Source organism: Carassius gibelio, chromosome A5, assembly GCF_023724105.1.
Source record: "Carassius gibelio isolate Cgi1373 ecotype wild population from Czech Republic chromosome A5, carGib1.2-hapl.c, whole genome shotgun sequence".
Classification (NCBI taxonomy): domain Eukaryota; kingdom Metazoa; phylum Chordata; class Actinopteri; order Cypriniformes; family Cyprinidae; genus Carassius; species Carassius gibelio.
This window is the reverse complement of record NC_068375.1, coordinates 16,454,234-16,477,890: the sequence shown is the minus strand read 5'-3', so window position 1 is coordinate 16,477,890 and position 23,657 is coordinate 16,454,234. Positions and strand designations below refer to the sequence as shown.

The 23,657-nt window shown below is 37.9% G+C and overlaps 2 protein-coding genes across 4 annotated transcripts; one reads left to right on the top strand and one right to left on the bottom strand.

Moving 5' to 3' along the window:
* The first annotated feature begins 7,418 nt into the window (after nucleotides 1–7,418).
* On the top strand, nucleotides 7,419–9,955 carry cplx4b (complexin 4b). The gene is made up of 3 exons (XM_052592075.1): nucleotides 7,419–7,634; nucleotides 8,064–8,151; nucleotides 9,371–9,955. The coding sequence occupies exons 1-3, from the start codon at nucleotides 7,570–7,572 to the stop codon at nucleotides 9,599–9,601; spliced, it is 384 nt and encodes a 127-aa protein (XP_052448035.1). The 5' UTR covers nucleotides 7,419–7,569; the 3' UTR covers nucleotides 9,602–9,955.
* Nucleotides 9,909–22,289, bottom strand: LOC127997969 (mucosa-associated lymphoid tissue lymphoma translocation protein 1). 3 transcript variants are annotated; one of them, XM_052592072.1, is made up of 18 exons: nucleotides 22,109–22,289; nucleotides 21,105–21,329; nucleotides 20,840–21,006; nucleotides 20,404–20,525; nucleotides 20,183–20,330; nucleotides 19,904–20,082; nucleotides 19,533–19,632; nucleotides 18,006–18,080; nucleotides 17,316–17,339; nucleotides 17,208–17,231; nucleotides 16,897–17,100; nucleotides 15,345–15,522; nucleotides 15,178–15,249; nucleotides 14,956–15,083; nucleotides 14,584–14,733; nucleotides 14,230–14,387; nucleotides 13,464–13,589; nucleotides 9,909–11,688 (listed from the first exon to the last, which is right to left on the bottom strand). In XM_052592072.1, exons 2-18 carry the CDS (start codon nucleotides 21,251–21,253, stop codon nucleotides 11,230–11,232), a joined length of 2,463 nt encoding a protein of 820 aa, XP_052448032.1. In that variant the 5' UTR covers nucleotides 21,254–21,329; nucleotides 22,109–22,289; the 3' UTR covers nucleotides 9,909–11,229. The 3 variants fall into 3 exon arrangements, with proteins under 3 accessions (XP_052448032.1, XP_052448034.1, XP_052448033.1); XM_052592074.1 differs by lacking the exon at nucleotides 22,109–22,289 and having other exon boundaries at nucleotides 21,110–21,238; XM_052592073.1 differs by lacking the exon at nucleotides 18,006–18,080 and having other exon boundaries at nucleotides 10,447–11,688; nucleotides 22,109–22,288.
* Between the last annotated feature and the right edge of the window lie 1,368 nt (nucleotides 22,290–23,657).

Genomic DNA, 23,657 nt, shown 5'->3' with positions numbered 1-23,657 from the left:
AGCGAATCAGTCTCTTGAGACTGACCTCTGGTGTAAGAGGCCCCCGCAGGGGCGGCAAGCATCTCAGCTCCGCTACACGCACGGGCAGAAGATACTGAGAACGATGCTCGCTGGCATCAGGGCTTCTTAGCGTAGGGCTTCTTGGCTTCAATAACTGCCCTTAAATCTTGCTTGGCCATAGAAGACCTCAGCCGAGAGCGCGACACTCTGTTTTTGGGCCTCACGGTACGAGGAGCTAGGGTGCGGCTGGGGTACCTCCCGCCCAGATGCCCCGAGAGAGAGACGAGGGAGGAACTTATGGAATGCCGCCGCTTGTTTGCGGGCCTCCTGAAACCTGTCGACGACAGTGCTAACTGCGTCGCTGAACAGGCCAGAAGGCTGAATTGGGGCATCCATAAGGCAGACCCTGTCTCGCTCTTTCATTTTTGACAGGGAGTTTGGGTTCTACAGCCGGTATTTCACAGTTCCAAAGAAAGGCAGTTAGGCCTGCCTTTAGTGTTGAGTCTGTGACTTTATACCGATAACCTACATCGTTCAAAGCATATTCGGCTCGATCATCTGTCAGTGATGTCATCTCCCAACACAAGCACGCCCAGCCCCTGACACTGACAGGGCTGCGTTCAGTACCGGAAAAAAACCATGATGCAAATTTTTTTTTAAATGGAAACGGTGGTGCGTTGAACAATCTGTTCTGACAACGCAAGAGGTGCAACTATCGCAGCTGAGAATTGACAGGGCTCGTTTGCTACGGTCACAAGCAATGTCGATATTAACAATGCTTTTGGAAACACACCTCAGAGCTTGCAAAATTTCAAAATCCCTGGTAGACCTTCGGGCTAGGTCTCTTTAGGTTTTGGTAGCCAAAATTTTATTTAACTAGACAGAGAAAAAAAAAATGGATGTAACTATTCAATAAACTTACGATGCGATAAAATTCACAATACAGATTACACCATACAATTTTCTTACAATTTATTTATTTATATTTTACAAAATGCTGCATATTTCTTTGTGAAATTGAAATATTAAATTAAAAATGAACTAAAGTAAGTAAAAAAAAAGAAATGTCCGATTTTACCATTGTGAATGAGACGTAAATGTCACTCTCTGACAGCAGGTGCCACTAATGTAACAGCAGGTATTTAAAGACTACTGCCACTTTAAGAATGAGTGCACGATTCCAATATAATAATGCATAGAGTATTTCCTTCTCCACTGTATAAGTTCACTTAAGACATAACCGACTGTGTTTATGAGAATACTTGCAGAGACAATTATTTTGAGAGAAATTTGTGTGCATGTGTTCATTCAGAGTATACGCGAAAGAGGAATCAGTTCTGTGTAAGCGCAGTGTCTGAAAAGCTGCTCTCAGCACATGCTTATTTGAGTGTGCACAACCTCCAAATTCGTGCAAAATGTTTTAAAATGTTTTAATCGGCAAGATTGAGAAATAAGTGCAGACGATCAACTTTGATCCGTTTCACCCCTAGTCTACAAGCATGTGAACAATATAAATCAAGTTAGGAATTTTACATCAATATTCAAGATAGCCCGACGTGCAGAGCGGTGATGTATTTTGGAGCCGGATTGGAAAACAAAATAGCCCCGGGACTGTCCATATCTGCTTCACCACCTTGGGGTGAAGCTTCCATTCCCTCGGCCTCAGCCCCTGCCTCGACAGTATGTCTGCTCCCATATTTAGTTTCACAGGAATATATACTGCTCTTAACGAGAGGAGTTTGCTCTGGGACTTGCTCACAGACCAAAGGCAGGGTGGCCACTCATAACCGCACCACAACCGGTGAGGAATGCATCCGTCGCTAGTATTACACGGTGACAAGGAGCTCCCAGCACCGGGCCCTGATTCAAGAACCAAGGTTTCTTCCACATGTCTAAGGCATGGTGGCAGCGTGACCTTGATAGTTCAAAGTGGATTGCCCCTCTGGGAAAATCCCTTGGTCTTGAGCCACCACTGTAGGGGTCTCATGTACAGCAGGCCAAGAGGTATCATGTTGGACGCAGCTGCCATCAGACCCAACAATCTCTGAAATTGTTTGACAGTGAGTGACTGGCCTTCTTTGACTCTCTCGACTGAGATGAGGATCGACTCGATACGAGCAAGGGACAATTGTGCCTGCATCGCGGTCGAATTCCATACTAAGCCTAGATAAGTGGTTCTCTAAACTGGAGAAAGTACATTCTTCTTGGCATTCAGTCTCAAACCCAGCTCCCCCATATGTGCGAGAACGCAACGATGCTGAGACGCAACCTTCTCTGACTGAGCTTAAATCAACCAATCGTCGATGTAGTTGAGAATGCGGATGTCCTGCATGCGCAGGGGGACCAGAGCCGCGTCTACACATTTTGTGAACGTGCGGGGTGAGAGTGCAAGGCCGCAGGGAAGTACTCGATATTGGCATGCTTCACCCCCGAAAGCGAACCTTAGAAACTTCCTGTGTTGTGGAAGGATGGATATGTGGAAGTATGCATCTTTGAGATCTATTGTGACAAACCAGTCCTCGGACCTGATCTGAGCTACAACATGCTTGATTGTGAGCATTTTGAACTTCAATCTCATTACTGATCGATTTAAGACTCGCAGATCTGTGATCGGACGCAACCCCCATGCTTCTTTGGAACTATGAAATACCGGCTGTAAAACCCGGACTCCCTGTCTTGAGAAGGGACCACCTCGATGGCCTCCTTCTCTAATAGGGTTATCACTTCCTGTTCCATAACCAGACCCTGCTTGGGGCCGACTATTGTCGGAGTAACTCCGTTGAACATCGGCGGTGCAGAGCCGAACTGAATATGGTAGCCTTTTTCTACTGTGTGCAGGACCCATTGAGATACATTTGGCAGTAGTTTCCAAGCTGCTAAATAATCTCTAAGCGAATCAGTCTCTTGAGACTGACCTCTGGTGTAAGAGGCCCCCGCAGGGGCGGCAAGCATCTCAGCTCCGCTACACGCACGGGCAGAAGATACTGAGAACGATGCTCGCTGGCATCAGGGCTTCTTAGCGTAGGGCTTCTTGGCTTCAATAACTGCCCTTAAATCTTGCTTGGCCATAGAAGACCTCAGCCGAGAGCGCGACACTCTGTTTTTGGGCCTCACGGTACGAGGAGCTAGGGTGCGGCTGGGGTACCTCCCGCCCAGATGCCCCGAGAGAGAGACGAGGGAGGAACTTATGGAATGCCGCCGCTTGTTTGCGGGCCTCCTGAAACCTGTCGACGACAGTGCTAACTGCGTCGCTGAACAGGCCAGAAGGCTGAATTGGGGCATCCATAAGGCAGACCCTGTCTCGCTCTTTCATTTTTGACAGGGAGTTTGGGTTCTACAGCCGGTATTTCACAGTTCCAAAGAAAGGCAGTTAGGCCTGCCTTTAGTGTTGAGTCTGTGACTTTATACCGATAACCTACATCGTTCAAAGCATATTCGGCTCGATCATCTGTCAGTGATGTCATCTCCCAACACAAGCACGCCCAGCCCCTGACACTGACAGGGCTGCGTTCAGTACCGGAAAAAAACCATGATGCAAATTTTTTTTTAAATGGAAACGGTGGTGCGTTGAACAATCTGTTCTGACAACGCAAGAGGTGCAACTATCGCAGCTGAGAAGGCCATTCTTTGTACTCTTTTTCGAAGAATTTCAATGATGAAATCATTATAAATAGGCTACATGTGTAATACTGCAAAATACACTCAATACAGTCATTATCCTTGCCCTCCAGAATAAAACATAACATCCCAATCGAGTGAAGGGATTTGTGGAAACTGTGGTTCCTAATCATTGTGTTCCAACATTTGCCTGGCATTTCAGGATGAAAAGACAAACATTTCAGGTGAAGGATAATCCACTTCTTACCTCCGAGACTGTGTATGATCTATATGACGTTTGCCTATTATTTTTTATTGTGAGGGGAGTGTCGTCTTCTCAGCCTCATTGTTCCTTTGTGTCTATTTGTTCATCTCACTTCATTAAAACTGTTAACTCGCATCTGTTTCCTGACTTTCCTTCACTCCACCGTCACAATGGGTACATGGTGGTCATAAAGGGATGGACATGGTCAGAAATAATGCTCAGGTAGGCCGTGGCATTTAAACGATGCCCAATTGGCCTAAAGTGGCCTAAAGTGTGCCAAAAAACATCCCCCACACCATTACACCACCACCACCAGCCTGCACAGTGGTAACAAGACATGATGGATCCATGTTCTCATTCTGTTTACGCCAAATTTTTACTCTACCATCTGAATGTCTCAACAGAAATCGAGACTCATCAGACCAGGCAACATTTTCCAGTCTTCAACTGTCCAATTTTGGTGAGCTTGTGCAAATTGTAGCCTCTTTTTCCTATTTGTAGTGGAGATGAGTGGTACCAGGTGGGGTCTTCTGCTGATGTAGCCCATCCTCCTCAAGGTTGTGAGTGTTGTGGCTTCACAGATGCTTTGCTGCACACCTCGGTTGTTACGAGTGGTTATTTCAGTCAAAGTTGCTCTTCTATCAGATTGAATCAGTCGTCCCATTCTACTCTGACCTCTAGCATCAACAAGTCATTTTCGCCCACAGGACTGCCGCATACTGGATGTTTTTCCCTTTTCACACCATTCTTTGTAAACCCTAGAAATGGTTGTGATTGAAAATCCCAGTAACTGAGCAAATTGTGAAATACTCAGACTGGCCCGACTGGCACCAACAACCATGCCATGCTCAAAATTGCTTTAAATCACCTTTCTTTCCCATTTTGACATTCAGTTTGGAGTTCAGGAGATTGTCTTGACCAGGACCACACCCCTAAATGCATTGAAGCAACTGCCATGTGATTGGTTGATTGGATTATTGCATTAATGAGAAATTGAACAGGTGTTCCTAATAATCCTTTAGGTGAGTGTAATATTTACCATTATATAATCAGAGGGGTATATAAAAGTCTATGAAATTGTCACTCCTTAATACAATAGCTAAATATGTAAATAAGTATGGTATTTTTGTTAAGCAAACCTTCCTAAGGAAAGGGTTTGGGCCAGAAGACATTGAAATTAGGCAACTAAATGATATTTAGACAGACTTAAAGAAGTTCCAGATCTATACTTGTGCTCTTATTATTTAGTTATTTTGCCTTTAATGTAAATAAAAATGTACAAACAATATACTTGCTCTTGTGAATTTACAGTAAAGACCAAAAGTTTGGACACACCTTCTCATTCAAAGAGCTTACTTTATTTTCATGACTATGAAAATTGTAGAGTCACGCCGAAGGCATCGAGGGCTATTTGACCAAGAAGGAGAGTGATGGGGTGCTGCGCCAGATGACCTGGCCTCCACAGTCACCGGACCTGAACCCAATCGTGATGGTTTAGGGGTGAGCTGGACCGCAGACAGAAGGCAAAAGGGCCAACAAGTGCTAAGCATCTCTCGGGGAACTCCTTCAAGACTGTTGGAAGACCATTTCAGGTGACTACCTCTTGAAGCTCATCAAGAGAATGTCAAGAGTGTGCAAAGCAGTAATCAAAGCAAAAGGTGGCTACTTTGAAGAACCTACAATATGACATATTTTCAGTTGTTTCACACTTTTTTGTTTTGTTAATATGTGTTTCTGTTAATATAATTCCATATATAATTCCACGTGTTAATTCATAGTTTTGATGCCTTCAGTGTGAATCTACAATTTTCATAGTCATGAAAATAAAGAAAACTCTTTGAATGAGAAGGTGTGTCCAAACTTTTGGTCTGTACTGTCTATTGCTGTTAATTACATTGTGTGAGTTGTCTCTTTAATAGCGCGTGGTTTAAATACATGTTGCTGCTGATTGGGCTGCCATTTTTGACACACCCACCAAACAAGAGAAAAGTATCCCAAACCCAATGCTGCCAAATAATTTTCATGGGAAGCTGCTATAGGGAAGGTCAATTTGTTGCTAAAAGTTACAGAATGACGTTGTGACACCATCACATAATCAGGACACAAAATTGTCACTGCATCAAATCTCAGCAAAAATATATCTTTTATATAGGCCTCTGTTAATTTCGATTTGTTCGTAAAATAATATATATGCATAATAGCCCATACTATAAAGATATAAATAACTGTATTTTAAATTACATTTGCATTGTATTTTTTGTTTTCTGGTTACAAGGTTACAATGGATAATGGATAACAGATAAAGTCCTGGAAAATTACTACTTGTTAAGTGATCACCAATTACAGGTACAAGCTACTAACAAGGTGTATCATAATGAGTGTGTTTGACTTGACGCAGGGCTGTGCAGACCAATCGGTGTTTGACATCAAAGCACAGCGAGAGCGATGCGAAATCACACACTTCTGTCTGCAATCTATTAGCTCTGTGGAGCGCAATTTCAAGTCGAACACATCTAATTATTGCCCAAACCCCGTTGAGCACTGTTTCCAGGAAACATGTCATTCAAACCAGAAACCGCTGCCCCAGGTTTCAGCGGAAATTCCAATAATAAAGGAATTGCAATTCCATTTGAGTTTTGGCAGACTACATGGGAGATGCAGAGAGAATGAAAAAGCAGACGGGGTAATTAATATTACATGCTCATAACTCGTAAGACTGCTGCAAATGGACCACATATATTTCTATTTTTAACAAATCTAGCGAGTCAATGATTCAATGACCCATTCATGAAGAGAGTCACTTGCTTTGTTCCTAAATGAATCAGCAGTTTGAATGAATTGATTTAAATAATGATTCAGTGACAAAGACAGTGACTTCAGTTTTATTTTATTAAGTATAAATTGAGTCATTTAAATAGTTTAGTATTTCTATATTCAAAACTTTAAATTAAAACATTAATTTCATAATGTTGTTATCATGAAATGCATAAATACACATCTAAATATTCCTTAATGCAACATTTGTGCTCTTCTGTGCCATCAAAAGAGGAATTGTTGACGCTGATTTCATTTGACTAATATATTAATATATTAAACACAAAGGGGTAATTAATGTTTCTTACATTATAACATGTTTTAAGAAGGTTTAAAGAAAATATGAAATAAGTTTACTGTTGTTATAGATTATAAAGGGTTTTATTAGACATTTGAAAGGTCATCTAAAATGACTTATTGTCTCCTCCCGCTTTCCATGTTATAGTCCCCCCAGTCAATTTTTGCCATTTCCACCAATGAAAAAAAAGACATAAAGTGTCCGGCACAAATAATATAATTTTCTGTGAAAGTAGCTTTTACACTACAAAGCTTTGACAGAGTTGCAAATGATGAACAAAAGATTAATTAATCTATTTTCTGACGATGGAAATAAAGGGCTCAGACCAGCTGATGGAATTTGGCAGAAACTGGTTCCTCTTTTTTTGGCCGGGGTCATTGCCAGGATGTCCTTGATGATGCAACTGCAAGGCTGTCACACAGAAAAGCCTCTCATTGGATTTATTCTGATAGACCAATCCTGAAGCTAGAATAAAGCTTGATTAAAAAAAAAGAAAAAATAAGAGAGAAAGCAGTAGAGTATTTTTCTTTTGGATATAGCATCAGTTCACATTCATTGTGATCAGCCAATTGAAGAAACAGGAACAACTAGCAAAATGGCCCAAGATGGAATGTCCAGAGAAGAATATGAGGAGTATCAGAAGCAGATGGTGGAGGAAAAGTAAGTTTGGATCTCTCTTATAAACACTGGCTATTCTAGCCCATTTCAGACAAGAGGTTTTTCATAATTTTATAAACTCAATAAGTTTTAATCTCAAATGGAACGAACTGAAATGTATCAGCTAATAACATTCAAAACATTCCATTTATTTACAAATTGTTTAGTGTCAAGTCTATCTTTCACATGATACTCAGATAAAGTCTACTGTACAATACATTGTTTGAGCTGTGAAAGAAACAGTGTCCCTGTATTTCCCCTATTGTAAATAAATATGTTTAATGGCATGTACCCTGATGCTGGGCTGTTTTCTGATAACACTGTTGTCACAGTTCTTGGCTGCCGCTGGTTTCACTTTCCTGTTCATTATCTATTCCTGTTGTTTTTGTGATTCTCATCTTCTGTACATTGCCTGCTTCTTTGGGAATAAAGGATGGAGAGAGATGCAGAGTTCAACACAAAAAAGGCAGAAAGGGCTTGTCTGAGGACTTGTTTAAGAGACAAATATCGACTTCCAAAGGTGAGAGTCGCATGATCAGATAACTGAATCCCTTTCAGTAATGCTGAATTGAATTATTCCTGTCCCCGATTGACTGTGCTTAAGCAGCACATGAATAGCATCAGTTTGCAGAGATGGTTAAACTGTCAAGCGTGAAGGTTGCAGTGCAGCTTGTGGCAGGAGATTAAGGCATAAAACAGTAAACTAAAATAGTGACTCTGGATGTTCAGGGCTTAAGGCCCACAGTGATTAATCTCTAAAGTGAGCTTTAAAAGCATTGCTGTAGAGTTTACAAACGGTGTGTTTCAGTAGCAGTTTAATGTTGAGAGACATTTGTTGAAGTCTAGATTCATCAATAAGGAAACTTATGCCAGACATACTAAAGAGGAGGAAGAGGGTTTATAAGATTTTAGTATTTTACATGACCTTTCTAGGTCTAGAAATTTACAGACTATTAAAATTTTGCCAAGCTAGAACCACATATTCAGGATTTTTTCTGAAATGGAAAAAAATAATAAAAGTTATTATTATTATTATCGTCAAAAAAATTATATATATATATATATATATATATATATATATATATATATATATATATATATATATATATATATATATATATATAAAATAATTATTTTTTATTTTTTAACCTGAAATTACCTGGGACAAATGGTTTAATTTCCTCTTTTATTATTATTATTAATATTCTACACAGTAATATATAAAATAATCTCAGATTTTTAAGAAATTATTAATTATACACAATTAATTAATAAATTAATTAAAATCATTACACTGCAGCAAGGCTTTCTTATCGATATTTGAATGAATGACTTGTTATTTTTCATTGTCCCCAATTAAACTTGCTAAACTAAGTAAAGAAGTGTCTCAGGTATTTGTATACAAGATTATATACTAAACTACATTAATGTTTTTCAAACCATTATAATATTTTTGCATTGCTCGAACAATTTAACATTTGAATCATTTAAAAAAGAAAACATATTGAGGATTATATCAGTATCTTGAGAGACAATGTCACCATTTATTAAAGTAGCTTATATTAAAGTAGCTAATAATATCACCTCCACATACCCTGCTTTATTTATAAAAGTCATACTTGAGGCTTTCTTTAAAGCATGTAATGTAGTTCCTAGTATATAATAGTACATATATAAGCAAACAAGTGCTATTAGATTTGAATTGTTAGCTTTGATTGACGTGCTGATTGTTTTTCTAGAGTGAACAGGATGAGATTATGATTCAGCAGGCCGGAGATGACATTGACGTGCCAGAAGAAATGATCAAGATGGTGGATGGAGAAGTGCCGCAGGAGGAGGAGGAAAAGGAGTCCATCATGGGTCAAATGCAGAACCTTCAGAACATGGATATGGGGCAGCTCAAAGAAAAGGCTCAGGCCACGTTTGTGGAGATGAAATCCAAGGCTGAGGAGAAGTGCACTGTCATGTAATGTGACGAGGAAGTCAAAGTCATCTAATGTTGATGACTTGCATTTGCTTTTGCAGTGAAACTATTAATTTTCGTTTTCCTGAGAAATATTGATCACACTTTAAGAGATGGATGTCATTGTTCAGAAATGGATTTGTGAATTTATTCGAAGTTCTTTCAGTTGGTTTCTTGTTTTCCTTTTTAATCAAATTCATTGTTTTTATTTAGTTCCTTTTTTTAATCAAACTGTTATTGACCTTTTCATTGAGTAATCTTGAATTACAAAGTCAGATTGATCACCAATATCTACATGCTAAAAGACAATGACATTTGATTCATGCACTTTATTTAAAAATAAAGTTTTTTTTTAAACATGTCTTTAAAACCCATAGGAAAAAGAGATGTTTTGAGATGTAATGAGGTGAAAGAATTTGTAACATAAATGATCATTTAAAATGACTAAATACTATTTTCTTTACACTAAATAATCGTAATAAGTTAGTCATGTGAAAGAATGAAAACTGGTAGAAAGGAGACCTAACTTGTCATTTTTGCACTGCTTCAATCACCAAATGTAATCAATCACAAAAAGAATATGATCAATTTATGAAAGAATTTCTTATAGTTGATGTAAAGACTGGACATTAATTTTTAGATTGTATTTTTTACATGGAAAAAAAACACAGCCTTGAACTGTAATTTACTAATCCCACAGTCCTTAAAACAAGAACAGTACTCCACCCAAAATGAAGCTTTTCTCAGACTTTTTAAACTTTTTGACGAAGTGGATGCTTCAAAAAGCAAACACTACTAATCCACGCGACCCCAGTTGATGAATCAGTGTTCTCTGAAGTTAAACTATACATGTGTGAGAAAAAAAATACATATTTATTCATTTTTTAAACTATAACCAACAGCTTTCATTCAATTGAGATAAAACATCAGTGTGTTTATACATCACATAAGCTCTCTGAAGCTTGTGCGAGAACTGCTGGTCCCGTGTACTTCATAAACCTGCATGTAGCTGTAGTCGTATAGATTAACATGATGTTCAATTTGTGTGGTTTTTGAAGCACCAACTTTGGCGGTCCCATACACTTGCATTATATGGACTCACAGAGCTGGATTATTTTTCTAAAATCTGCAGTGTACATCTGAAGGAAGTAACTCAAATACATCTGGAAATGGTAAATGATGAGAGACTTTCATCCTCATGCCATCCCAGATGCATATAAGGTTAATGACAGCCTTTTAGACAACTTTGACTTTTTTTTTTGTCAGAGTCCATGCTTCAAAACAAGGCAAACATGACTTTAATCCATACGACCACAGTTGAGGAATCAATGTTCTCTGAAGCAAAACAACACATGCATGTGAGAAAAACACTAAATATTTACTAACTTCCATAACTGGGGCTGTATGGATAACCATCAAGTTCAATATGTGTGGTTTTGAAGTGACAACTTTGGTGATTGCATACACTTGCATTATATAGACTCACAAAGATGGATTTAAAAAAGAATAATAATAATCTTTGTGTTCATCAGTTGAAAGAATGTCATACACATCTGGGATGGGTACATGATGAGAGAATTTTCATATTTGTGTGAAGTATCCCTTCAATCATCTGTTTAGCACTTGTGTACTCACTCAGGAATGGTTATAGAGTTGCAAACTATTCATGAATTCACTCTGCATGTCGTCAATGTCATCAGTGGTCTCAATGGGAATACTTGGTGGGTTCAGGAAGGGCGAGCATGGCAGGTTCTCATATTGATATGTATGGTCACCGAACAATTGATAGTCCCCATAACCCCCCACAGCTCCGTGGAGGGGCTCGCAGACGTTGAGGTAAGGGGTGGCGTACTGCTGGGGGATGCAGGGGTCCTGGCTGTGGAAGCGGCGGTCAGACGCAGGGCTGTGGCTGGGGCTGGTCGACGGACTGTGGGGGATGAAACACGTCAGCTGACAGCTGTTCTTCCTGGTGGGACGGTTGAGATCCAGTTTGGCGGTGAGGGGCTTGCCGATGCTAACGTCCATGTTCCACTGGACCAGTTCATCTAGGGAGTTAAACTGGACTTGTAGGCAGACAGTGAAAGCGAGTTCCTCCTGTAAATCAGAAAGAAAAGCATGAGAAGGAAAAACGATTTTTTATTAATTTAAACGTATTGTAAATCAGATCTACAGTATTGTTCAAAATAATAGCAGTACAATGTGACTAACCAGAATAATCAAGGTTTTTAGTATATTTTTTATTGCTACATGGCAAACAAGTTACCAGTAGGTTCAGTAGATTGTCAGAAAACAAACAAGACCCAGCATTCATGATATGCACGCTCTTAAGGCTGTGCAGTTGGGCAATTAGTTAAAAGGGGTGTGTTCAAAAAAATAGCAGTGTCTACCTTTGACTGTACAAACTCAAAACTATTTTGTACAAACATTTTTTTTTTCTGGGATTTAGCAATCCTGTGAATCACTAAACTAATATTTAGTTGTATGACCACAGTTTTTTAAAACTGCTTGACATCTGTGTGGCATGGAGTCAACCAACTTGTGGCACCTCTCAGCTGTTATTCCACTCCATGATTCTTTAACAACATTCCACAATTCATTCACATTTCTTGGTTTTGCTTCAGAAACAGCATTTTTGATATCACCCCACAAGTTCTCAATTGGATTAAGGTCTGGAGATTGGGCTGGCCACTCCATAACATTAATTTTGTTGGTTTGGAACCAAGACTTTGCCCGTTTACTAGTTTGTTTTGGGTCATTGTCTTGTTGAAACAACCATTTCAAGGGCATGTCCTCTTCAGCATAGGGCAACATGACCTCTTCAAGTATTTTAACATATGCAAACTGATCCATGATCCCTGGTATGCGATAAATAGGCCCAACACCATAGTAGGAGAAACATGCCCATATCATGATGCTTGCACCTCCATGCTTCACTGTCTTCACTGTGTACTGTGGCTTGAATTCAGAGTTTGGGGGTCGTCTCACAAACTGCCTGTGGCCCTTGGACCCAAAAAGAACAATTTTACTCTCATCAGTCCACAAAATGTTCCTCCATTTCTCTTTAGGCCAGTTGATGTGTTCTTTGGCAAATTGTAACCTCTTCTGCACATGCCTTTTTTTTAACAGAGGGACTTTGCGGGGGATTCTTGAAAATAGATTAGCTTCACACAGACGTCTTCTAACTGTCACAGTACTTACAGGTAACTCCAGACTGTCTTTGATCATCCTGGAGGTGATCATTGGCTGAGCCTTTGCCATTCTGGTTATTCTTCTATCCATTTTGATGGTTGTCTTCCGTTTTCTTCCACGTCTCTCTGGTTTTGCTCTCCATTTTAAGGCATTGGAGATCATTTTAGCTGAACAGCCTATCATTTTTTGCACCTCTTTATAGGTTTTCCCCTCTCTAATCAACTTTTTAATCAAAGTACGCTGTTCTTCTGAACAATGTCTTGAACGACCCATTTTCCTCAGCTTTCAAATGCATGTTCAACAAGTGTTGGCTTCATCCTTAAATAGGGGCCACCTGATTCACACCTGTTTCTTCACAAAATTGATGACCTCAGTGATTGAATGCCACACTGATATTTTTTTGAACACACCCCTTTCAACTAATTCAACTAATTGCCCAATTGCACAGCCTTAAGAGCGTGCATATCATGAATGCTGGGTCTCATTTGTTTTCTGAGAATCTACTGAACCTACTGGTAACTTGTTTGCCACGTAGCAATAAAAAAATATACGAAAAACCTTGATTATTCTGGTTAGTCACATTGTACTGCTATTATTTTGAACAATACTGTAGATCTAGCTAAAGAACTATTGTGAATAAGTCTTTTTGGATTTTGATGTGTTGATGAAGGGAGCTGTACCTTGAGTTTCTGCAGTGAGCTGAGTCTAGTGTAGAGGCAGTGATGAGGAAGACTGCCTGAAAGTAAGAAGCTTCCCGTTTCCTCCAGAGTTTCTTTATTCATCAGCTTAGGATCCACATCCAGGTCCTTAAAAATCAGGTAATAGGAAAAACACTATTTATTGCAATCATGTTAGTTTTATATATATATATATATATATATATATATATATATATATATATATATATACATTATGGAATATTGACACAAATGCTATTAGTCCCATTAAATGTATAGCTAAGTAATTAGACAGATTAGTATTAGTATTAGACAGATATACTGTTCAAAGGTTTGAATTTTTAATGTTTTTGAAAGAAGCCTCATTTGGTCACCAAGGCTGCATTTATATGATCGCAATATAGAGTAAAAACTATAGCTAATACTAAATATTATTTCAATTACTGATGGCAAAGCTGAATTTTCAGCATCATTACTCATAAAACATTACTTATTTCAACTATGCTGAAAACAGTTAGTGCTGCTTTATATTTGTTTGGAAAATGTGATTCATGCTTTGATGAATATAGAGTTCAATGGAACAGCATTTTTAAATAGAAATTGTGTGTAACAAATGTCTTTAGATCAATTTAATGTGTCCTTGCAGAATAAACTGATTATTTTTAATTTCATTTTGTTGTTGACCCCACATCTTTTAATGGTAGTGTTTATGATTAAATAATGAGAAACTGCATTTTCTTTCTCCAAAATAACAAAAAAGATCACTAACCCAAGGGAGGTTAGTTATGTGTGCCTGACACGATAGCATCTCCTCTGACTTTTTCACAATGCTGGTGTAGATGACCAGCACGTTAGAAAACTCAGCAGCAAAGTCCATTTTTATCTGGACTCCACACTCGAAGTCAAGAAGTTTACTCTCTGGCAGTTCTGGGTTGAAACACAGAAGCAAAAAAAATTTGACAAATGCTGAAAACATTTTTTATTTCCAGTATTGTTTCACTTATTGAGGACTGATTGTCATGATGAAATGAGATGAAGTGAAAACCATTTTTTGGGGGGCATTGTAAACAATAACAAGTATGCAGTAGTAAGTTGCACAATATTTTGAAGTAGTTGTCAATACCATGTGCTTTAGACCAGAGCAGGTTCTGTGCCTCGGCTGCATCGGAGTAGTCCCTGGGGCGGATGGGATCAGTGAGGGAACGTCTCTCTGACAGACTGCTGCGGATCTCTAGAGCCTGCTTACCCTTAGTGGGGTCAAACTGACCCATATCTACAAACAATCAGACAAGCAACCAAACACGAGTTCGATTAAATATTAATTGAAATTAATATTGTAAAAGATTACCATCATTAGTAGAAGTAGTAGTCAATCACAGTGAGTAAGTACACTTTTCAAATTAGTCAATCATATGTTTGAGCTAAATGGACCGGCATTTTACTAATGGAAGTTGTAATGCTTCATTTAAATTCAACATGCTCAAGGTTCCCTCACCTTCAGCCACTCTGTCCAGCAGAACAGTTATCTTCTCATCCTCTAGGAGGCGCTCCTTCAGGAATTTAATAAAGACTCCATTGGTGAATCCACTTGAACTCAATTCAAAAGCCTCAGCATCTTGGCAACTTCAGAAAAATAGTATATCATAACATGTCAGATAGATCATGAAATGTATTTTATCATGTTATTTCTGGATGAAAAAGATCACTAGACACTCACGTTGCATATCCGAACACAATATTGGCTGTAACTTGGAGCACAACGTTTGGCATGGCATCATCATGTACATTTCTGAAGCAATAAATTGGTTTTAGAATGATAGTAACCAATGTATGAAATACCAGTGTGGATATGATTTGTCATCCTGCATTTTAAAAACCCCACACCTTTTCCTGCACATGTCCAGGAGGAAGACGTTGAGTCCGGTCTCCTTCTCCTGCATCAGTTTCAGGATGCTCTGGACACAGAGACAGTTGCCTGAGCGGTATGGGTTTGGGGCATCAACAGGCACCATGAAGCTGTTCCCAAAGTTCTCATAACCATGACCAGCATAATACAACAAACCTACAGGGAAGAGCAATCGTCACAGAGTCATTTCAATCAGAAAAATAAATGTGTCATTCCTAAACTGTACGAATGTTATTTTCCATACAATGAAAGTGGATGGTGAATCACACATTCACTATAATTATAAGAATTCTGAACTTCAAAAATGAAGTTGCTATTTGCTGAAAATAATATTTCCCTTCCCTGGGGATCTCAGTTTGAACTTATGTACATATTGGGCATGTGACAGAATCTAATTTATGTTTCTCAATGAGTGCTGAAACATTTATCACAGTATACGGTATTGTATTGAATTACTAAAAAACAGACTGAAAAGATAAACATACTTCCGTGTTACCGTATTAAAAGCAAGTTTAACAACTTAAAAAACTTGAACATTTAAATACAATAAAAGATTGCACAATAAATAAAATTGTGTAAAGTAAACAAACAGATTAAAGTGTAAGCAATATCAAGATCTTTTCTGGGCTTGCATGATTTAGTCCAGTAAAAAAAAAAATGACTGAAAATTAATATTAAGTATTTAATAAATATTACAAATTTTCATGTAGCTCATTTGCGGGTTTTATCTTTTATGCAGCATAGACACAGTGGTGGAAAAGAAGCTAATTTGAATACTAAAAAATAAAAATTAAATATAATAAGGTATCTAGTGTTATCCTGAGTATTTGAAGTACCACTGTAATAATATCAAGCGGTTTCATTACTGCAATATCTGCACTTCTAGTACATACTCAAACATGACGCCTTAAAATGTGTTTTGCCTGGTTTGCCATTTAAAGATGTCCAAAGGATGTGCCATTACCGTAGTTCTCATGTGCTACCGATAGGAACATACCAAGTTTTTAAATGTGAAAGCTCAAATTATATGGTACTTTAATGAAGGTTTTTGACCTTTTCAGAGGCAGACAGCCATGGTCCTGGTTCCATTCTGTTTTATGGAAATGAGATGCATGATCTCCTTTAGTGCCCAATAGTGGATATAAAGTAAAATGGGTTTGGATTGATATGAGAGTGAGTAAATGGTGAGAAAATAACTGATACTTTCTAATCACCCCTGAAGTCAGTATTCAACCAAGTACACTCTTAAAAATAAATACTGTTTATTGGCATCTACAGGTCCAAGAAGAACCTCCATGGAACCTTTCCATCACACAGTAAGGGTCTTTATAGTGGAAAAATGTTATTTTAAAAACTGTTCACTGCAAGGTTCTTTGGAGAACTACAGACAGTGCTTCTATGGCATCACTGTGAAAACTTCCTTTTGGAACATTTTTTTCAAATGTGTAGTTAGTTGCAGTTTTACATGATGCAAAATAGCTATATAGTTTATACGAGACAGTAGAATGAACTACTTGGAAGCCACAGTACCATACACTCCCTTATGAAGCAGGGACAAGAACTCCTCCACGGCGTTCCTCATCTCGGACTCGGTTAGATCCAGCAGAGACACCACTTTGAAGTTCAGTTGCCGCAGCAGATTGGTGAGGTCATACACGTCAACCATGGGTGCTTTCAGCTGTGGGTGGTTTCGATATGTAAGGTTACCAATCAGAAGAGCCACTTTGTCTGTAGCTGAAGGGAGAAAACAATTATTCACAGTGAAAACAAAAAACAGCCGGTTTGATTTCTCGTGTGTATTCAAGTTAAGTTAATTCATAGACATGTTTTGGTCTACTCACCGTAAGGTTTCTCAAGACTGTGATCTGATGGGAAAAAGCCATAATCATTCACTGACTCAATAAAAGCCAGAAATATTCAAAACTACATGTGACTGGAACATAACTTACCCCTATCAACAGGCAAAAAGTCATCTATAAAAGAGAAATATATATTAGGTATATTAGAAATATAGGCATAGTTGAGCGAACATGATTATGACAGTAATGAAGAGAAAAGAAAGCTTATAGATCACAAGAGGAAACTATTTTTTTAAGAACGAAAACCTGTTTGAGGTATAACTAACCCCATCCTGCCACAATTAACCCTTACCGCCATTTAGTAAAAATATTTCATCATGTTCTCAAACTGCAATCATTACAACTGCAATGGAAAGGCTCTCTTTGTTTAGTTTTTTTGTGACGGTCATGCATAGCTGCATTATGGAAGGCATCAGATCTATCAAAGTGTCTTCCACCACCTCTATCAGCAGAGTAAATCAAGAGAGTAGGTGAAAAATGTTTAAAGGAGTGCTCTGGGTTCAAAACAAGCTCAACTGTGGCAAGCCGTCACCTATCAGAGAAAGATCATGTTGACAGTAATGCTTTCGCTTTATTTGGGGTAATCTCACTTTATGCTGGTGATGGGGTTTAACTTGTTTTGAACCTGGAACGTTTGTTAGTTTTCAAAGCATGCATTAATCAGTATGACAGTATGATGATTTAGTATGGCATGAACTTGATTCAGATTCCACAAAGGGGCTGATACTGAAAGTACCTACAGTAGATGTTAGAAAGGTGCTACTACATTTTAGAAAATACCTTCAGAGCACTCCATTGCTCCTGAAATTTCATGAGATATTCTTGGCTCTTTCGTTTCAGATTGGCAAGGATTTTCTTGAAGAAGAATAAGGGGTTGGACCACAAAATGAGTAAATCAAATAAAAAATCTAAAGAATTTTAACACTATATTTACCAAAAACATGAAATGCTATCAGCATTCAACAGCATAATGTAGATTTGTATGGCAATGTACTTCAGTCTTAAATTGCCATGCAAATACCTTTAGAGGTCCCACATAGAGGTCATTGTCTCTGCACTAGAGTTGGATACACTGGATACTTCACATTGCAAAGACCATTTCTTGACATCGGATCGTTATAATTCTGCAGTTATGCATGTTAAGATTTACTCACTGTAAACATTAAATACTAGAATACACTACACAACATTTGTAGAGATTTGCAGTCTGGATGGAGTCAACACTAGTTTCCTAAAGTCACAGCAAGTCTGCAGATTTTGGGCAGTCAGAGATGACTGATTTTTACAGAAGATTTCATTGAATATGATGGGTACAGACTCTTGATTCTTAAAGAGTTAGTTCAGCCAAAAATGAAAATAAAGCCATAAATAATTCACCCTTAAAGTCATCCTAGGTGTATATGACTTTCTTCTTTATCTTCGAAGTTATTTTAATGTACTTATGATGTGCTTTCTATTAAACATCTCATGGACCGATGCAGTGCAACACCTGCTGAGTTGCACCAAACAGATTGAAAGATCAAAGACACATTTTAAAATAACTTTGACTAGATTCATATGAAAGAAGAAAGTCATTTACACCTATGATGACTTCAAGGTGAGTAATATATGGGCTTATTTTCATTTTTGTGTGAACTAACACTTTAAGCTTTAGACATTGATTCCATACAATCAGAAGATTTCAAATGTGTATTATACTTTATTTTGGGCTGACTTTACAACACATTGTTTTCATTTGTCATCATCTCCTAGCAATGAGGAGCATTTGCATAAATTTGTGTTCGGACTTGAAAGTCTGGTGGTGTATGATCCTCAGTTAATTAGTGTAAAAGTGTGTACATGTGTAAAATGCATAGCGTTTTAAAATCTGTTGTAACTTCATAAATCGTGTAGTGTATTCCAGCCTTAAAGGGATAGTTCACCCAAAAATGAAAATTCTTTTGATAATTTACTCAACCTCAAGTTGTTCCAAATCTGTAGCAGTTTCTGTATGAGTCTTCTGCTGAACACAAAAAAGATACTCTGAAGAATATGTGTAATGAAACAGTTGCAGGTTCCCATTGACTTTCATTGCATTGAAAAAAAACCTATGGAGTTCAATGGTGAACTGTTTGGTTACCCACATTTTTCTAAATCTCTTCTTCTGCAAAGGAAAGAAACTCATACAGGTTTGGAACAATTTGAGGGTAAGTAAATGATGAGAGCATTTTTTATTTTTTTTATCCCTTTTGTTCTGTTCCTAAAACTGATTTGATCAGAAAACATCTAGCCACAGATTAAATATAAAGCATAAGACTTGATGCATACCAACGACAACAACATTAACTTCATTGCTCCATGTCCGTTCATTGTTGCAAAAGATCTCGCAGCGATATCTTCCCTGGTGCTCTGGCAACAAATTCTTGACCTAGTTTAATCCAAAACATTATTCTGTCACTCTCACTACATTTTCAAAGTTGTAAATAATACAAAGATATTGGAGAATATTTTACAAAAAAGTACAATTTCAGTCATTCTACTTCAGAATTGCATGTGTTACTTGCCATTTCTTTGTAATAATTTGTGAAATTTGCTAGCATCTTTTTTAATCTACTGCATCCAAATGGTCTCAGAAACAAAATATAATCTGAACAATACTGAATTGTGCAATACTGAGTGTCATCTGTTGGTTCTCTTACAGTGTACTTCCTCTTAGTGGCTTTTTTGATCGGCACTCCATTTCTGTACCATTGATATTGTGGTAGGGGTCTTCCAATAGCTCCACACTCCAGATAGAGCAGATCTCCCACCAGCAGCCTTTGAGCTTGAGGCTGGATCAGCACCCTCGGCCTTCCCTCTAAAGCCAGAGACACTAATCCTGAACAAAGAGCATCAGTTTGATATCAATGACATATCGCGCCAATCATGACAATTCAGCCAAATTTCATACTTGTCTCTGCTGATCAGAAATGACTTGCCATATCTTGGTGGAACATCAAGGACATCCACTTGGGCCCAGTTACTGAACTCATACTCGTTTCCACAGTTGACCCGACAAATGTAAAATCCTGCATCTTTGAGGCGGACTGGACTGAATACCAGGTCTGGAGAGGAGCTGTTATGTACCTGAAGGGTTATATAAGGTCCAACATGACTGAAAGTCATGTTGCTTACTTGCAATATTTAAACATTTACACACCTCTTCCGTTTTCTTAAACCACTGGAACTGCACACATGAAGCACCAACAGCATAACAACTGAGACGAAGGTTGTGTCCGGTAATGACAGCCACTGACTGTGGCTGGACGAGGATTTGAATTCCTGTGAGATCAGGAAACATCTAACAATCAACCACTGAAACTGGCCTATAAATGCAATTTAATCATTTCATTAAAATTTTTTGCATATCTAAATCAATTCCACAGAAAATTCAGTTTTCTTTGACAAAGAGTATAGATTTGTTAGGTTGCAGATTTTTTATGGGCCCAAGAGGAACATTACTTTTTCAAACATGCATCAATGTCATGTTTCAATTTTGCTTGAAAAAAAAAATCAACATTAGATAATGTGATGCAGCATTGCACTGTTGAAACATACACACTTTCTTTAACATGTTAACACTGAGACTGCTATACCTGGAGGTTTCAGGCACTGCAGGGCATCCGTATGACCCATGATCTGTAAAAACTCCACCAGTTCACCCACCATACATCCTTGACCTCCAATGAGTTTGAGCAGACTGCGGGAAGGACTTCCATCCGCCTCCAAAGCCTTCAGAGAACACATATCCATATCATCCAGACTGTGCAAGTGAAAGGTAGAAGACAGTAAGAAAAAGACCGAGTTTCTTAGTATCCATTATACATTAAAAGGAAAAGTGAAATGAGAAAAAATTGTTACCTCACTTTGAATCGCTTGTCACTTTTCACGATTTCCCCCAGTTTTCGCCATCCCTTATTGTTGGCCTTGTCAAGAGACTCACAGAGTCTCTTCAACACAGATTCTTTCAAGAAATTTATGTTCAAAGAGTTGTCATTCAAATCTGACATGACTGAAGAAAACAGCTCATACACAAGTGTGATTGGTTGACCTGCTGAACTCTGATGTAAATGTTCAGCAAAGCACCTGCAAAATGGGACAGTGAAGAAATATTTTAATCGGTGTCCTGAGGTGTCACTTAAAAGCTACTGGATAAATGATGTAAAACTAAATAATTAATAATTATTCAAAATAATAATAATTAATGCCACAATGACTGCAAACTGTCTGCAAAATTGAAATTGATAAAAAAAAAAAAAATCTTTATCTGGAAACCCTGATGGGGACTAACTAATATTTAGCCTAAAAACAAATGCCTGTGAAAAATGTTCACATACACGCTAGGTAAAATTGTATGACATTTTACATTTAAAGGGTCAGTTAAGTTAAATAAAGTTCACTCAAAATCTAAATTCTGTCATGATTTTCTCACCTTCATTTTGTTTCAAACCTGACAGACTTCATATTTTACGTGGTTTACAAATTAATGAGTCGTTATAATGACAGCCCGAGTCATCAACATTTAGGCTACTTACACAGTATGGCAAATTTGCAGTGGAAGACTGAAAATTTCATTCTTCCTAATATGCTCTTTCATGTTCCACAGAAGAAAGTAAGTCAAACGGCTTAGGAATGACAAGAAGATAAGTAAATGAAGGAAGCATTATCGGGTTTTGGTGAACTACCTTTAAGACACTCGCTATAGTTTCCCTTTTTGCAGTTTTTGTCAACAACCGAGTACGAGTATTAAATGTCTGTAAAGTATTCAAATTAAAAAGAAAAAAGTATTCGAATTCAAACAAGTAGAGTTAAAACAGATCAGAATTCACCATCAAGACAAAAGTAATATCAGAGTGTAAACATACCGTGGACGGATCAGACGTTGACATGTATCCCATTATTAAGCAATACATTAATTCTTCGCTACACTGACTGATGTGGGGGAACTCCAACTTTCAAACCATACGTATGTGTGTGTGTATGCATCACTTCCTGATGTCTAACAAAGAGGAAGGTGTTCATCTCGTCTCTCCTGAGCAGCTCAACGAGGTCTCAAACGGAAGTAGCAAGTTCTTATAGTCAAATCAGATACTCGCTATGAGAAAAGCCATGTTTTTCAATTATTACTTCACCAGAAAATTATTTTTGTTGATTAATGGCCAGATCACAAACAGTTATATACCTACAGTAGGTAACCTACTAATGATGTAAAGTTTTAAGTAGCTACTCGATCTCTCTCTCACACACACACATATTTGTTTCTAACACATGTTCTTTTGACGTGTCCATTCATCCAAAAAAAAAAAAAAAATATATATATATATATATATATATATATATATATATATCAAGGAAAGTGCCCACCCACTGTTCAAAACTATATGAAAATGTCTGTTTTTCCTGATTTACTGGATAAGGATTAATGTTAAATGTATTTTTATAAATATTTTGAAAATATATATCTGATTCTGTTAATTCTTATGGAGTTATAAGATTTTGTTAATTTACTCTTTTTTTCTAGGTCTAAAAATCACACATTTAAAATGTAGTTTCTTCATATGTCCTGTTTTTTCAAGATAGTGAGCTAATTTTTAACAACTGTTGTTGAGGGGCTGAATTAAAATAAAAAATAACTTGATTATATAAAAAGGTTGTTTTGCCTTATTTTTAAATCATTTTAAGTTGTCTTGGGGTCCCTTTGGGAGTTTGCTGAGGCCTCTAGAGGGCCCCAGGCCCCTGGTTGAAAACCACTAGTCCTATCATCCAGACAGAGCACTCTAGCAACACCCTAAAAGAATGCAAAGCAACCAGTCAGAGCCTCAGGGGCAAACACTCACCTCCAACACATTATCTATTTCTGTCTGTTTGTAGGCCTTTATCTTTTGGTCTTTCTGTCTGACTGCTTTAGACCAATATAACTTCAAAACATTTTTATAACTAAAGTTAATAAATAGAGACTGATAGCACACATATACAGAGATGACTATTTGACACCTGCGATGTAGATATTTTTTTGTGTTTGCACGTCTGCAATAAGTCTGTAGGACATTTCCTGTCAGACACTGAATAGACATCTAAAAAATGTCTAAGATGTTTATGATTCATTATGTGTGTCAAACTGACATCTTTAGGACATTTATCAAATATTTTGTTCACATCAGATGAAGCGACCTTTAACAGACATCTTGCAGACGCACGTGTTCTATTTATTTTGGTTCAGACATTCCACTATTTTCAAACTTCCAAACAAGGCTTTATTAGACGAACACCAAAGTTTTATTAGATGCACTTTACTCATCTTGTGTACAGTTGCTCTGTGTCATTGGCAGGTAATGTGTGTGTGTGTGTGAGTGCGTGCGTGCGTGCGTGTGATGCAACGTCATCGCCTGTATGCCACTCCTCGAGACTCTCCTT

Coding starts and splice junctions, on each gene's coding strand:
- cplx4b (XM_052592075.1), top strand. CDS start 7,570: ATGGCCCAAGATGGAATGTCCAGAGAAGAATATGAGGAGTATCAGAAG. Junction 7,635..8,063: donor AAGCAGATGGTGGAGGAAAA/GTAAGTTTGGAT, acceptor TTGGGAATAAAG/GATGGAGAGAGATGCAGAGT. Junction 8,152..9,370: donor ACAAATATCGACTTCCAAAG/GTGAGAGTCGCA, acceptor TTGTTTTTCTAG/AGTGAACAGGATGAGATTAT.
- LOC127997969 (XM_052592072.1), bottom strand. CDS start 21,253: ATGTCAGATTTGAATGACAACTCTTTGAACATAAATTTCTTGAAAGAA. Junction 18,081..19,532: donor AGTTAATGTTGTTGTCGTTG/GTATGCATCAAG, acceptor TTCTTCTTCAAG/AAAATCCTTGCCAATCTGAA. Junction 15,523..16,896: donor GCTTCATAAGGGAGTGTATG/GTACTGTGGCTT, acceptor TCTTCCCTGTAG/GTTTGTTGTATTATGCTGGT.